Here is a 13,864-nt window from a genome sequence, read left to right as displayed (position 1 = left end):
GGAAATCCCTAATGGCAAGAAACAAACTTTTTTATCAAAGTGATACTTAAGTGATCGCTTTAAAAGTTTTGGTACTAAAGTGAGCATGGTAAAACAGTTGTTGCATTAAAAATTTTGGTACTAAGTTGAGCACCATAATAATGTTGTGACACTTCTAATATCATTTTTCCTCTCAACAAGTATACAGAATATGCAGAGCCATCAACATAGATCGAATTTACAGAGGGTCGAAAAAAAAATGAACTGAATGTGTGAAATAATACAAATACGGACAGTGGGATGTCTCCTCCTTCCCTGATGATCTGTCTTTGAATTCTTTTGCCTACCATGGCTAAACTGTGGCCAATTTCTTTCCTTTCTTGTTTATTCCTCGCGTTCTTTAATACAGTGAGCGAAGGTTTTTGAAGCAGAGAAGGGCAAGTTCAGTTATGGTTCAGGAAGAGACCTTGGAGACATCATTGTTGGACCTGTTGTACCTCATGTGGCTCTTGACAAGCTGGCTGGCCGTGAGAGCCGACATCAGAGAGAGCTCCCTCGCAAGGACCGAGCCGGCCACAACGGTGGCCAAGAGCCACGAGTTTGACCCCGGCGCTTCTCTGTTGGCCCCCTTCACTTCAAGCAGGTTCAAGCACGCCGATTGCGAGGCAAGCTGAGTCCCACCTCCAACTGTTCCCACCTGAAACGAAAGATGGCAATTTTTTTCATGTCAAACACAAATTCTACATCCATCATCAACTAAGAGTTCCCAGATGGTGAATTCTTGAATTAGCCATTTTGTTTTGTTCGAATCTAGGAAAAGTGAATTTACCTCAATTGACGGCATCGTGACAGAGACATGGAGGTCCTTGCCGTCGTCGACAGCTTCCATCATGGTAATGCAATGAGAGCTCTCCACGTTCTGGGCTGGGTCTTGGCCTGTGGCAATGTAGATTGCCGTGACGATGTTGCTGGCGTGGGCATTGAACCCTCCGAGGGCTCTGGCCATTGCCGAGCCGGTCAGGTTCTTGAGCATGTTCACCTTGACCAGCGCCTCCACACTGGTCTTGAGCACCTTCCTCACTACGTTGCCCTTGATCACGGCCTCGCACACGACCGACTTGCCCTTCCCCTCAATCCTGTTCACTGCCGTGGGCTTCTTATCCGAGCAGAAGTTGCCAGAGATCCCCATCACGTCTATGTCGGGGAAGTCCGTCTGCCGGAAATCCATGACGTTCTGGACTCCCTTTAAGACCATGTTCATACCCATCGCGTCTCCGGTGCTGCACGAGAACCTTAGGTAGAGGTTTTTGCCCGCGATTGCGCATTTTAAGCTCTGGAGCCCTGCGAATCGGCTAGAACTGCGTCAAAATAAAATTGAATTGAACATCCAAGTTGTACGCTAACAAAAGCACAAAGCCGACTACAGATTGTAAAGAGCAAATTTTGCATTTTCAAGATTGAATTACTAATCAGGACTTTATCAAGATCGAGACCAACATGTTAAAAACAGAGGAGAGGGCTTAAAAATTCTCCGAGCTCTCCAGGTAAAACTTAAGCTCGGCGGCCCTCTTCGCCGACCCGAAGTGCATGACAGGCGCCCTCGTCATCTCATCCCTCAAGACGACGCTGCTTGCGCCGCCAAATTGTTGGTTTTTGTTTTAATAAATAAGAATACGTGCATAAATAAATTAAGATCAAAATCTGTTTGCAGGGGAAGTAAAAACACTTATACACATATTTTCAAAGCATTTTCGCATTTTAATAAAAACACATACATATGAGAAGTAGGCTATTCACATTACCCTTAATTCTTGCTAAAAAAATTTGATTTTGACGTTTTTCAAATTCTGACCACGAACATCTAATGTCCTCACAATAGTTATTCTAATGTTCTTCTACGAACGTTGATCTTCTGCTAACACATATTTCCAAAGCATTTTTGCTCATTTTAATAAAAACATGTAAACATGAGAAGTAAGCTAATCACATTACCTTGGTCCTTACTCAAAAATTTTGGCTTTGACGTTCTTCAGATTCTGACCACAACGTCTGATGTCCTTAAAGCAGTGATCCTGATGTTCTTCAAATTTTGACTACGAATGTTGATTTTTTTTGGTAACATTGTTCTAATATTTTTGGAATTTTGATCACGAACGTCTGATGTCTTTTGGTAATACTAGTCCGACATTCTTTAGATGCAAAATGTTTGATCTTTTTGTAATGCAGATTTTGACGTTCTTCATATCTAATCCCACAAGTTTTGGGCCTCTAGTTTAGACATACCACCAATCTCACGTTGAACAGAAGAGAAAAATTGAGAGATCTCACAACTACAATGTGTTAGCAATTAAAATTGAGAGATCTCACAACTACAATTGTGTTAGCAATTGCTCTAGTGTGTGAATGACTTGGTTGATCACTATCAACACTCTCAATTATTGATTGATCATCCTGTGATCTGCTCTCGTCTAGTCCATATCACATTTAAGTTGACTTATTAACTCTAAAACCGTTTTAGAATTAATTTGGCCATAATGTCTAACGGATGTAAGTTCTCATACCATTACAGAGCATTATTCCAGGCATTAATTTATAACTATTACAGGTCTTTACTCTAGGCATTCAATTTTCAATTGTTACAAATATTTAATTTGACCGTTGCATCTGAAACTATTTTAGAACATTAATTGGTATTAAACTGCTGATTGATTCTAAAACCATTTAAGATCATTAATGTACTGTTACATTTGAAACCGTTTGAGATTATTGATGTGGCCATTAAATTTGAAGCCGTTTCAAAATATTAATATGACTGTTAAGTTTGAAATCATTTTAGACTATGCACGGAGGAAAACACACATGGCGAATGTTGATCAAACTCTACATTACCGTCAACTAGCTAAACCTTACAGCACCATCTTAACTATATATGTTCCACTTGTTCTAGGTTATAGTTCTTGGTACTTAACACCCTCTTCGATTTTCAGATTGTTTCTTAAATGATGATTCAAATCCACTGAACTTCATCTCCATATAAATGGCACGGCAAAAGTTAATTGGACTCTACATTTACTCTCCGCAAATACAGTTGATGGATCTATTAATTAATCAACAACGATGACAGTGTGCTATCTAATAAATGCACTTATGAAACATAGTACGAATGTGTGTGTATATATATATGCGATTCAACTTATATTTTAATGAAGTCTCGAGATTGGTCAAAATCCGCATTAGTTGTTTCAACACTGCTCTTCTTTGGAGTTAGGACAACTCCATTATTAATGGTTGGTTCATTAAGAAAGCTTCACGTCTGTTCATTCGTTTTGAGAAAGGTACATCATACTAAAGAAGGCATTAAATTCACACATGCACACTAACATAGGCAGAATGAGGAGCCAAATTTTGACCAAAAGTGTGTGCGAAAGAAATAAAAGATTGGTCATCAACCCAATGCAAAAAAGTCCACTGTGGCTGGCGCCAAATTCATCACATTAAAGAAGTAGATGATGGCACAATGTGCTTTAGCTTGAAGCATATGTGGAATTCAATGTGCAATATCGAGAAACACTGTATTGGACTCCATCTCAACAATGGAAAAAGACATTAAAATTGTCACATCTTTTGTACGCTACTCATTTTAGTGCTAAAACTTTTGAGCGATCATTTAAATGTCTTAGATGACAAATTCCAACAAAGAATCTTACATGGCTTTTCAAATAAATTTTTAAAACCTACATGGCTTTTCAAATAATCTTTTAAAACCACTAGGATGTCCAACTATACAAAAATTAAAAATTAAAAAACCACAAGGGGCTGCCCTAGGGCCACCCTTCCACTTGGGAAGGTGAAGGTAAGGAATTTGATTCCCTTTGGAGTGGGGACGCATAAGTGAGGGAGCAGGATTTCACTACTTGCACATAGCACATGGCACACCTATTGACTTGTGAAATAAATATTATAGGTTTGCCGACAATGGTGGCAGCTGACAACTGACCAAAGTTGAGTTGGAGCCTCATCACAGGCCGACAAGGGTCAAGCTCGTTAGATGCCAGTGATGTTGAGCCTTGCTTGATCAAGCGAGGTCCAGCTCGCCTAACACCGGCAAACTTGAGCCTTGCCAAATCCGGCCACCTAGGTAGAGCTCGAGTCTTGTAGAGGTCACCAAACATCGGCAAGGCTCTAGCGACCTCCGGTGAGGTTGGATCCTCGCCCAGCTCATTGGATCTGGTGACCTCAAGCTTGGCGCTGGCGAGGAGGTTAGCCTCACCACAGGCCCGGTGAGGCTTGACCTCGCTAGAATTTGGTGAGTTCAAGCCTCACCAACCTATGGCAAGGCTCCAGCTTGCCTCTAGCCGATTGTCCATCATCGCGATGACCGCGACAAGCCAATGAAGAAGAAGAAGAATAAAAATAATAAAAAAAGAATAAAAATAATTATAAAACGATTTTTAAAAAAAAATTATTGAAAGGGTGCATGTAAGAAAAGATTTTTCTTATCTAACAGCAAAAAATATTTTCTAGTTCATTTTCGGGTTTTAGCCCGATAGTGGAAAATATGTTTATTTTTCAGAAAATGACTTCTTAGAATTTTTTTTTTTAAATTCATATTTTCTGTGAAACGAACGAAATAAAATGTTAATTTGCTTGGGCTCGAACATTTGTTTCTTTAATTTTAGACCAATCTACCATTTCATAATTTGTCTAGTTTACAATTAGTAAATTAAGATAATATAAAATTCATTCATCTCTTTTGTAATTAAAATTCATTTATTGGTACTGCCGATATTTCTATGTTTATCCACGGAGAAATATAGGACCAATTCTTCTCCAAGCCTATTAAGCGAATACATAATACAAAGTACACAATCATGGATTGTGTCCTCATGCCTTCATTATCTATTATATGTATTATACACCTGATGTGTTACATTAGATTTCGTACCAAAAATAAGGATTTTGGTGTCTTTTAAAGCGATAAAAAAAATTAACTAAAATGGTAATGTTAAGGTAATTGAATTGCTATGGAATTTAATATTGCTTTTTCTTTTTTTATTTCCATGTGATAGAATTTACAAAATTGTTTTCATTTGGAAAAGTAATGGCGGTATATTGAATTTATTTTTCACCTAATTAAAAAAAAATGAAATTCTTATGAAAACCAATTAATTTTTTATCTTGCTCGGCAAAAGACAATTTTATTAGAAAATTAATCTTACAATAAATAACAGCAAAAAAAGAAATAAAAAACAGAAATAAAAACAAAAGTAAAAACCAAAAGACTGAACCGAACTAAACTAAATCAAACCGGGATTTTGTTTGGTTCTGTTTCAATTTGGATTGGATTTTGGTTCGGTTCAGTAAATTTCCTTATCGATTCAATTCGGTTTGATTTTCGAGAAAAACCGAACCGAATTGAACCACTTACACCCCTACCTGACAAGCCTTCAAATAATACTTCAAATATGTAAGTACAAGGTTGACCACTTTTTATCTCCTTAATTCCTTCTCAAATCTCTCTCTCTCTCTCTCTCTCTCATCAGGACCTATCGGGGCACAAAACTTGGACGTCTCGACCCCGTTTTATTGGTGTAGATCAATTTCCCAGTGAGACCTCCAGCCAAGTTCGCCACTCTTGTTTTAAGCATCGACACCATACATGAAACAAAAATCCTTGACAGACCAGTTACCCTTATCTGGGCAGGGCAGCTTGCGAAAGAGAGGTCTACAAGGAAGTTGCAGTCCTTGTCAGCCTCTCCAGTGTTTTGCAAGGACCTCAGTCCCTCGCTAATCACCTCCTTGGCGAGGATCCTCATTGCTAGATTTGGAACTGTAGGTTTGGTGTGATGGCCATAGCTCTTGCCTAGATTTGGTGCATCGTAACTAGACCGGAGGAGGAAGGATGCTAAGTGGGCTTAAGTCGTGGAGTTGAAGATTGATTTGTAGGAACCATAATGTTAGGCTAATGACTGAGAGAATTACCAAAATAGTCCTAAAACTATTGCATTTTTTCCGATTCAATCCTAAACTTTTTTTTTCCAATTTAAACTAAAACTTTTGTATTTGTGTTAATTCAATTCATCTGATCAATTTTGACTAATCAGCCGCCAACGTTGACGTGGACGCCGGCTAGCACCAGCTGTTTCACCTAGGGGTGTGCAAAAGAATCAGGAACTGCTCGGACAGCCCGAAACTAAACCGAACCGGCCGGTTCTGGACGGTTCCCAAGGGGTCCAATCTAATTCCTAGTTCCTGGTTATAGTGTGGAACTGCCCATCCGGACTACTACTCTATATATGTATTTTAACTTTTATGTTTTGAAATCCAATTGTCAATCTTAGTTTTCTACTGCCTTTCCTAGTTTCCCGGTTATGTTTGTTTGAGCTTAGTTATGTTTGTTTAAGGAGATTTATCTTCATATATCAGAAGATTGAGCCTTCTGAGCCTTCTGTTTTGTTTTGCGAGCAGATTTCCAGCTCTGTATTTTAGTCACGTTATAATGCTCCATCCTGATGTTGGCCTTAAACAGTGTGCATCCAACAAACGATGAGTATATGGTCTTCTGTTTGGTCTTTTATATTGTGTGTACTGTAATCATTACCTTCCGTTCCATTTCCCAAATTTTGGTGTCAGCGTTTATAGTTTATATAAAATGTATATTACCTTCTGTTCGGTATTACATAATGAGGATTTCGAACCTTATATTATGCAACATATACGAGATACTATCAAATTAGACCGATTCTATGGATCTACTCGAGAACCAAACTAGATTGGTGGTCCAATTCTCGATTCTCATTTTGCGAAACCAGTCTTTAGTGAGCGGTTCTTGATTCCAGGGAACCCATCACCCCTTGTTTCATTGATACCGACATGTCAATTCTTAAATTTTTTTTATTTGTCTAATGTTTTCTTTCTCTCTCTCTTTTTTTTTTTTTTTTGGTTTCTCTTTTCTTCTTCACCAGAGGTTAGGGCAGGCAAGGTTGACCTTGCTGGCCACTAGGATCACGACGGTGAGGATCGTGAGGGCAAGGCTTGCTCTCACCGCTATTGGGCAAAGTCAACCTCACCTAGTGCTACCACAATGAGAGCAAGGGCTAGCCTTGTTGTTATGGACAAGGGTGAGCCTCACCATCGCTTGGTGAGGTCTCGCCGAGCCATGGTCAGCTTTGCTCTCGCTAGAGCAAGCCTCCCTATGGTTGGACAAGCTCGACCCGATCCTTGCCTTCGTCGTCGCAATGCTAGGCAAGGGAGAGCCTCACCCTCACCAAGGGTGATTGAGTCCTAATGGCCAAGGAGGTTGACCTCGCTGGCCCAAGCCTCTAGCTAATTGCCAGACCGGCTAGAGGAAGAAGAAAAAAAAATTAAAGTTCTAAAAAAGAGAAAAATTGGCCGGACAGTTTGCAGGCCAAAATTGGTTGGATGGATTGAATTGGCACGATTATAAAATATTTATAATTGAATTGACCAAAAAAAAAGGGTTAAAGACTGAATTGGAAAAATTGCAGTAGGTTTATAACTATTTTAGTAATTTTTCCCCGAGAACTTGATTGGACCATTTGATCGAAGTAGGAGCTTCGAAGGAGAGGGAAAAGATTGATTTGGTTTTGCTATAGGAGGTTAATTTATTCTTTCTCTTTTTGGAGATCATGAATAGTGATGAAGGAAGAGAGAGAATTCGAATCCTCAATAGTGTGAAATGAATGGTATAGATGAGGGTATATGAAAATTGACAAAGATTTGCTTGAAATCGGCCATGGTTGACGGAGAAACTAAAGGTGACAGTCGCTTTTAGCTATGTTGCTCGAGTGACTGTGATGTAACTTCCTTTGCATGCCTAGCGCATATCTTGTGGTAAAACAGAAGTTGACGCGATGGGTGTCAGTTACATCGATGTTCGTCAATTGAGATATAGGCCGTTAATTCTTATGGCCCAAAATTGGTGACACCTTGGGTTGCTCTATGTGTTTCGCATCTGTCCCCATGGCAAAAGGGAAAAATACGTGAAAGCCAATTTACCCTCATCCTATCAAGTACCCTTAAAGAGACTAGAGCGGGAGGCAAGTGTTAGTGGTGGTTTTAACTGAACAATTGACTCATGACACTTGTTCCATTAATGCCGAGGGGTTAAATGGCATAGCCCGATGCGAAGACCCACCAAAACATGATTTTGATGGTCGAGCAATTCAATTTATGGTACTTGACAAGACACTAGTTTAAAATCACCTCATTAAAAGTGGAACAGTGCAACACTATCTGAAAGGCTAGAGATACATTGATCCCTACAAGCGGTTCAAATCCACTTGTCAAGCCATCTCATGCACTTGTCATACGAAAATCACCACCTCTCAAGCATTACCCAATAGCCTACTAGAGGGGTGACCTATAAATAGTGATTCAAAAACACATGCACAAGACTGGCCATATCCATCTCCCTAATTCCTTCTCAAACATCTCTTGCTTGCTTGAACTCGATTTTGGTGTAGGTCAATTTCTCAGTGCAAGCTCCGGCCAAGTTCGCGACTTTCGTTTTGAGCATAAACATCGTACATAGAGCCAAAATCCATGAGAGACGAACTATTATAGTCAAAAAGAGAGAACTTAAGAAGAAAGAAGCCTTACATTCACAAGATTAATCCATGAACTATTGTATGAGTAGTTGAGTTTGTTCTGCCTCTTCTCTTTCTCGAGGAGGAGATCTTTTATTTCGCTCGAAAATAGAAGAAACAATAGCACAATTCAAAAGGCAATATTCAGTTGATAAAAATGTTTCAACAAAAATCAATAAGGTTAAAAGTCATGAGCGCTATGAACGAGCCAACAAAAATTCCATCAAAATGTTCTACAAGGTTTAACTAAAGACAAGAAGTAGTTAATTTTCTTAAATCACAAAACGTAATCTTGATGACATTTGTGATGCCGCTGATGATGGAGAAGCCAAAACATGACTGAGAAGGGCTAAATCCTTGCTAATCAAAACACTATGTTTATATTATTTAAATTATAAGCTAATAAAATAAAAACGTTCACGTTGGAAGTGCATTATCAGAAGGACGAACGTCCCATCTAAACATGATCTTAAATATGATTAGAGAATATGCAATGTTTGCAATCCCTAGCTTTATGTAGTCCGATGAACTTCGCCTCTAATTTAGATGATCGAATAGTTTCTGAAGTCAAGGAAAGGAAGAGTTTCTTAAAAGCATCTATTGCGTGTCTACGTCCATGCATTAGTAAGACGTCGATCCCATATAGGAAAACATACACGGCAAATGTTGATCAAACTCTACATTACCGTCAACTACCTAAACCTTAGGGCACCATCTTAACTATATATGTTCCGTCTGTTCTAGGTTACAGTTCTTGGTATTAATGCCCTCTTCGATTCTCAGATTGTTTCTTGAATGATGATTCAAATCCACCGAACTTCGTCTCCATATAAATGGCACGGCGAAAGTCAATCGGACTCTACATTTACTCTCTGCAAATACAGTCGACAGATCTATTAATTGTTCGACAATGATGACAGTGTGCTGTCTAGTAAATGCACTTATGAAACATAATACAAATGTATAATATATATATATATATATATATATATATATATGCGATTCAACTTATCCGCACTAGTTGTTTCAACACTGCTCTTCTTTGGAGTTAGGACAGCTCCATTATGAATGGGGTGGTTCATTAAGAAAGCTCCACGTTTGTTCGTTTTAAGAAAGGTACATAATATTAACAAAGGCGTAATCACACATGCACACTTACATAGGTAGAATGGCTAGCCAAATTTTGACCAGATGTGTGCGCGAAAGAAATAAATGATTGGTCATCAACCCAATGCAAAAAAGTCCACCGTGGCTGGCGCCAAACTCACCACACTAACGAAGTAAATGATGGCACAATGTGCTTTAACTTGAGGCAAACGTGGAATTCAACGTGCAATATGGAGAAACACTGTAATGAACTCTATCTCAGTAATGGGAAAGAGACATTAAAAATGTTATAACTTTCATACGGTACTCAATTTAATGCTAAAACTTTTTGAACGATTACTGAAGTACAAAAATATCTTACATGACTTTTTGAATAAATTTTTAAAACTTACATGACTATCTTATTGAAAAAAGGCGTCCAACTGTACCCAAAAAACCCACTTGGAGTTGTCCTAGGCCCACTCATCCCACTTGGAAAGGTGCAGGTAAGGAATTCAATTCCCTTTCTTCTTGGGTGGCTAGAGTGGAGATGCATGAGTGAAGGAGTAGGGTTTCGCTACTTGCGCACAACACAGCACACCCAATGACTTGTTAAATAAGTATTATAGGATAGGATTAGACCCAAAAAAAAAAAGGTGTACAAAAGACAGACAACCCGGTGATCTTGACAAAAAATGAAATAATCACCAACCCATTTCCCTTACCCTAAAAAACCCTTATGTAAAAGCCTCTTAGGCACCCATATTTTTCTCTGTCATCATCCTAAACTGTCGTCTCCTCCATTGTGAAGAAACGATGCAGATCTTTGTGAAAATCCCAATAGGGAAGAGCATCACCATCAAGGTTGAGTCGAACGGCACCATCGATAACTTCTTGAATTCCTAAAATCGTATAACTCATCTGCATTACATAGACTACTACACTCCCACCGAAGCATATCATAGCCTAGAATTTTTCTGATGCCCATTCATCTATCTTTCAGTTTCACGCAGTAAAATTTGTAGGGTTAAGAGTAGACAATGGACTTGAAACAGTGAGAAATCACGAAAAACAAACAGAGGGACTGAAGATAAAAAGAGAAAGTTATAGAATAAACATAATGACCTATCACACATTTTCTCTGGTCGCCAGCCCTGAGGTCGGGAGTCGACGGCGATGGCAGCACTCGGTTTGTTTCTTGGCCCTAATTTAGAGCCAGTTGATCAATTTGGGGCATAAATAAAGGAAAATTTATAATTATTTTTTTGTTGATTAGACTTCTCTAACCAACCTCATTATTTTATTTAAATAAATGCCTCGTCAAATCTTCCAACGAAGGAAATCATTGTGGCAAGAAAAGGATTTTTCAGGAAAGTAACATTCAAGTGATTACTCTAAAAAGTTTTGGTACTGAGATGAGTGTCATAAAAAAGTTATGGCATTAAAAATCTTGGTATTGAGATGAGCACTGTAATAATGTTATGACACTTCTAGTATCATTTTTCCTCTCGACAAGTATACAGAATATGCAGAGCCCTTGACATAGATGGAATTCACAGAGGGTTGAAAAAAAAATGAACTGAATGTGTGAAATAACACAAATGCGGACAGTCGGGTGTCTACTCCTCCCCTGATGATCTCTCTTTGAATTCTTTCACCTCCAATGGCTAAACCGTGGCCAATTTCTTTCCTTTCTCATTATTCCTCGCGTTCTTTGACACAGACAGCGAAGGCTTTTGAAGCAGAGAAGGGCAAGTTCAGTCATGGTTCAGGAAGAGACCTTGGAGACATCCTTGTTGGCCCTGTTGTACTTCATGTGGCTCTTGACGAGCTGGCCGGCCGCGAGAGCCGACATCAGAGAGAGCTCTCCCGCGAGGACCAAGCCGGCCACAACAGTGGCCAAGAGCCTCGAGTTCGACCCCGGCGCTTCTCTGTTGGCCCCCTTCACTCCGAGCAGATTCAAGCACGCCGATTGCGAAGCAAGCTGAGTCCCACCTCCAACTGTTCCCACCTGAAACGAAAGAAGGCAAATTTTTATTCATGTCAGGCGCAAATTCTACATCCATCAACTAAGAGTTCCCAGATCGTGAATTCTTGAATTATCCATTTTGTTCTGTTCGAATCGAGGAAAAGCGAATTTACCTCAATCGATGGCATCGTGACAGAGACATGGAGGTCCTTGCCGTCGTTGACAGCTTCCATCATGGTAATGCAATGAGAGCTCTCCACGTTCTGGGCTGGGTCTTGGCCTGTGGCAATGTAGATTGCCGTGACGATGTTGCTGGCGTGGGCATTGAACCCTCCGAGGGCTCCGGCCATTGCGGAGCCGGTCAGGTTCTTGAGCATGTTGAGCTCGACCAGGGCCTCGACGCTGGTCTTGAGCACCTTCCTCACCACGTCGCCCTTGATCACGGCCTCGCACACAACCGACTTGCCCCTCCCCTCAATCCAGTTCACAGCTGCGGGCTTCTTATCCGAGCAGAAGTTTCCGGAGATCCCCATCACGTCCATGTCGGGGAAGTCCTTCTGCAGGAAATCCATGACGTTCTGGACTCCCTTTGAGATCATGTTCATCCCCATCGCGTCACCGGTGCTGCACGAGAACCTTAGGTAGAGGTTTTTGCCTGCGATTGCGCACTTGATGCTCTGCAGCCGCCCGAATCGGCTAGAACTGCAAAAAAAAACAAATCGAATTGAACATCCCAATTGTACAGTAGCAGAAACACAAAGCCGACTACAGTTTGTAAAGAGCAAATTTTGCATTTTCAAGATTGAATTACTAATCAGGACTGATCAAGACCGAGACCAACCTGTTGAAAACAGAGGAGAGGACTTCGAAATTCGCTGGGCTCTCCAGGTAAAACTTCAACTCCGCGGCCCTCTTAGCCGACCCGAAGCGCACAACCGGCGCCCTCGTCATCCCATCCCTCAGGACGACGCTGCTTGCGCCGCCGCACAGCGCGATTGCCTTACAGCCCCGGTTGGCGCTTGCCACCAGGCACCCTTCAGTCGTGGCCATCGGGACCGAGTACTCCCGCCCGTCGAGCACAAGTGGCCCCGCGATTCCCACGGGGATCTGCACGTACCCAACTGGCATCTCGCAGCACTGCCCGAGAATCGAGTCGTAGTCTAACCCTTCCAGCGGCAATCCGGCGAGCGACTTCCCGGTCTTCCTCTGCAGTGCCTCACGGCGGATCGCAGCAGCCCTCCTGCAGTCCCCGAGCTTTGACTCCAGCGAGTACGACGGCGTGGTTCCCGCCACCACCGAGGCGATCACCTTCTCGTCCTCTTCGGTCAGACCGATCGGCTCATCCCATTTCTCTGTCTCGACCGGCTTCGCCTTCGGAGCAGCGGGCTTAACGGGGTCGAACTCCAGCTTGGTGGTCTCCTCATCAAGGGCCTGGCCACAGGGCGCTTTCAGCGCGCCCTCCTCGGCAACTACGGAGACCACCCTCTCTTCCTCGCCGTCGTCGGCCCAGATGTCGGAGGGGGGGCGGAGGAGGAGGGACTGGAAGAACTCGACCCCGAAGAAGCCGAGGAGGTAGACGGAGGAGGCGGCGAAGGCGAGGATTGCGGCGAGCTCGGGGGCGGAGAGGACGTGGAGCGGGGAGGCGGAGCGGATCTTCTCGCGCCAGCGGGAGAGGAGGTAGTAGAGGAGGGTGAAGAAGGCGCAGATGGCGGAGGCGTTGACCAGGTAAAGGAAGGCGGGGACCTTCAGCGACGGGTCCTCGTCGGCGTAGTACTTGAGCGGCGATGGCGAGTGCTTGGATTTGGCGTCGAGGGAGGAGCCCGCCGCCGCAGCGGGCTTGGATGGTCGCCGGCTAACGTCCATTGTAGACATATAGAGAGAGAGAAAGAGAGAGGTTGGCTTGACTTTTGAGGTTTTATTACTTGGTGGTGGTGAAGGGTGTCGGGGTGGAGAGCTGTATTTATAGGGACTAGGGAGGGAAGAGTCAAAGAAATGGACTAGGGAGGGAAGAGTCAAAGAAATGCGAGGAGAAGGTGCAGCTCTTTTGTCGTTTCTCTGCCGGCTTCGATGATGCTTCTGTCCTGTTCCGAGTTCTGACCCCGCTTTTGGATTCGTCGTTTGTTTAGCTTTCTCCTTCGCTTCCATTCCGTGTCTGGTAACGGGATAACCGCTGCTCCGTCCGTCGGTATCGAATCCCGACTGCCGCCGGTGATTTGGGAGG

General features: G+C 42.1%; 1 protein-coding gene and 1 pseudogene across 1 annotated transcript; both read right to left on the bottom strand.

Moving 5' to 3' along the window:
• Window positions 1-433: 433 nt before the first annotated feature.
• LOC104417883 lies at window positions 434-1,613 on the bottom strand (annotated as a pseudogene).
• Window positions 1,614-11,093: 9,480 nt separating this feature from the next.
• Window positions 11,094-13,584, bottom strand: LOC104415928 (3-hydroxy-3-methylglutaryl-coenzyme A reductase 1). The gene is made up of 3 exons (XM_010027355.3): window positions 12,485-13,584; window positions 11,817-12,345; window positions 11,094-11,685 (listed from the first exon to the last, which is right to left on the bottom strand). Exons 1-3 carry the CDS (start codon window positions 13,513-13,515, stop codon window positions 11,443-11,445), a joined length of 1,803 nt encoding a protein of 600 aa, XP_010025657.2. The 5' UTR covers window positions 13,516-13,584; the 3' UTR covers window positions 11,094-11,442.
• Window positions 13,585-13,864: the final 280 nt, after the last annotated feature.

Source organism: Eucalyptus grandis, chromosome 7 (genome assembly GCF_016545825.1).
Source record: "Eucalyptus grandis isolate ANBG69807.140 chromosome 7, ASM1654582v1, whole genome shotgun sequence".
NCBI classification, from domain to species: domain Eukaryota; kingdom Viridiplantae; phylum Streptophyta; class Magnoliopsida; order Myrtales; family Myrtaceae; genus Eucalyptus; species Eucalyptus grandis.
The sequence above is the reverse complement of the archived record's forward strand: the minus strand, read 5'-3'. Positions and strand labels throughout refer to the sequence as shown.

Coding starts and splice junctions, on each gene's coding strand:
- LOC104415928 (XM_010027355.3), bottom strand. CDS start 13,515: ATGTCTACAATGGACGTTAGCCGGCGACCATCCAAGCCCGCTGCGGCG. Junction 12,346..12,484: donor CTCTCCTCTGTTTTCAACAG/GTTGGTCTCGGT, acceptor TTTTTTTTGCAG/TTCTAGCCGATTCGGGCGGC. Junction 11,686..11,816: donor TCACGATGCCATCGATTGAG/GTAAATTCGCTT, acceptor CTTTCGTTTCAG/GTGGGAACAGTTGGAGGTGG.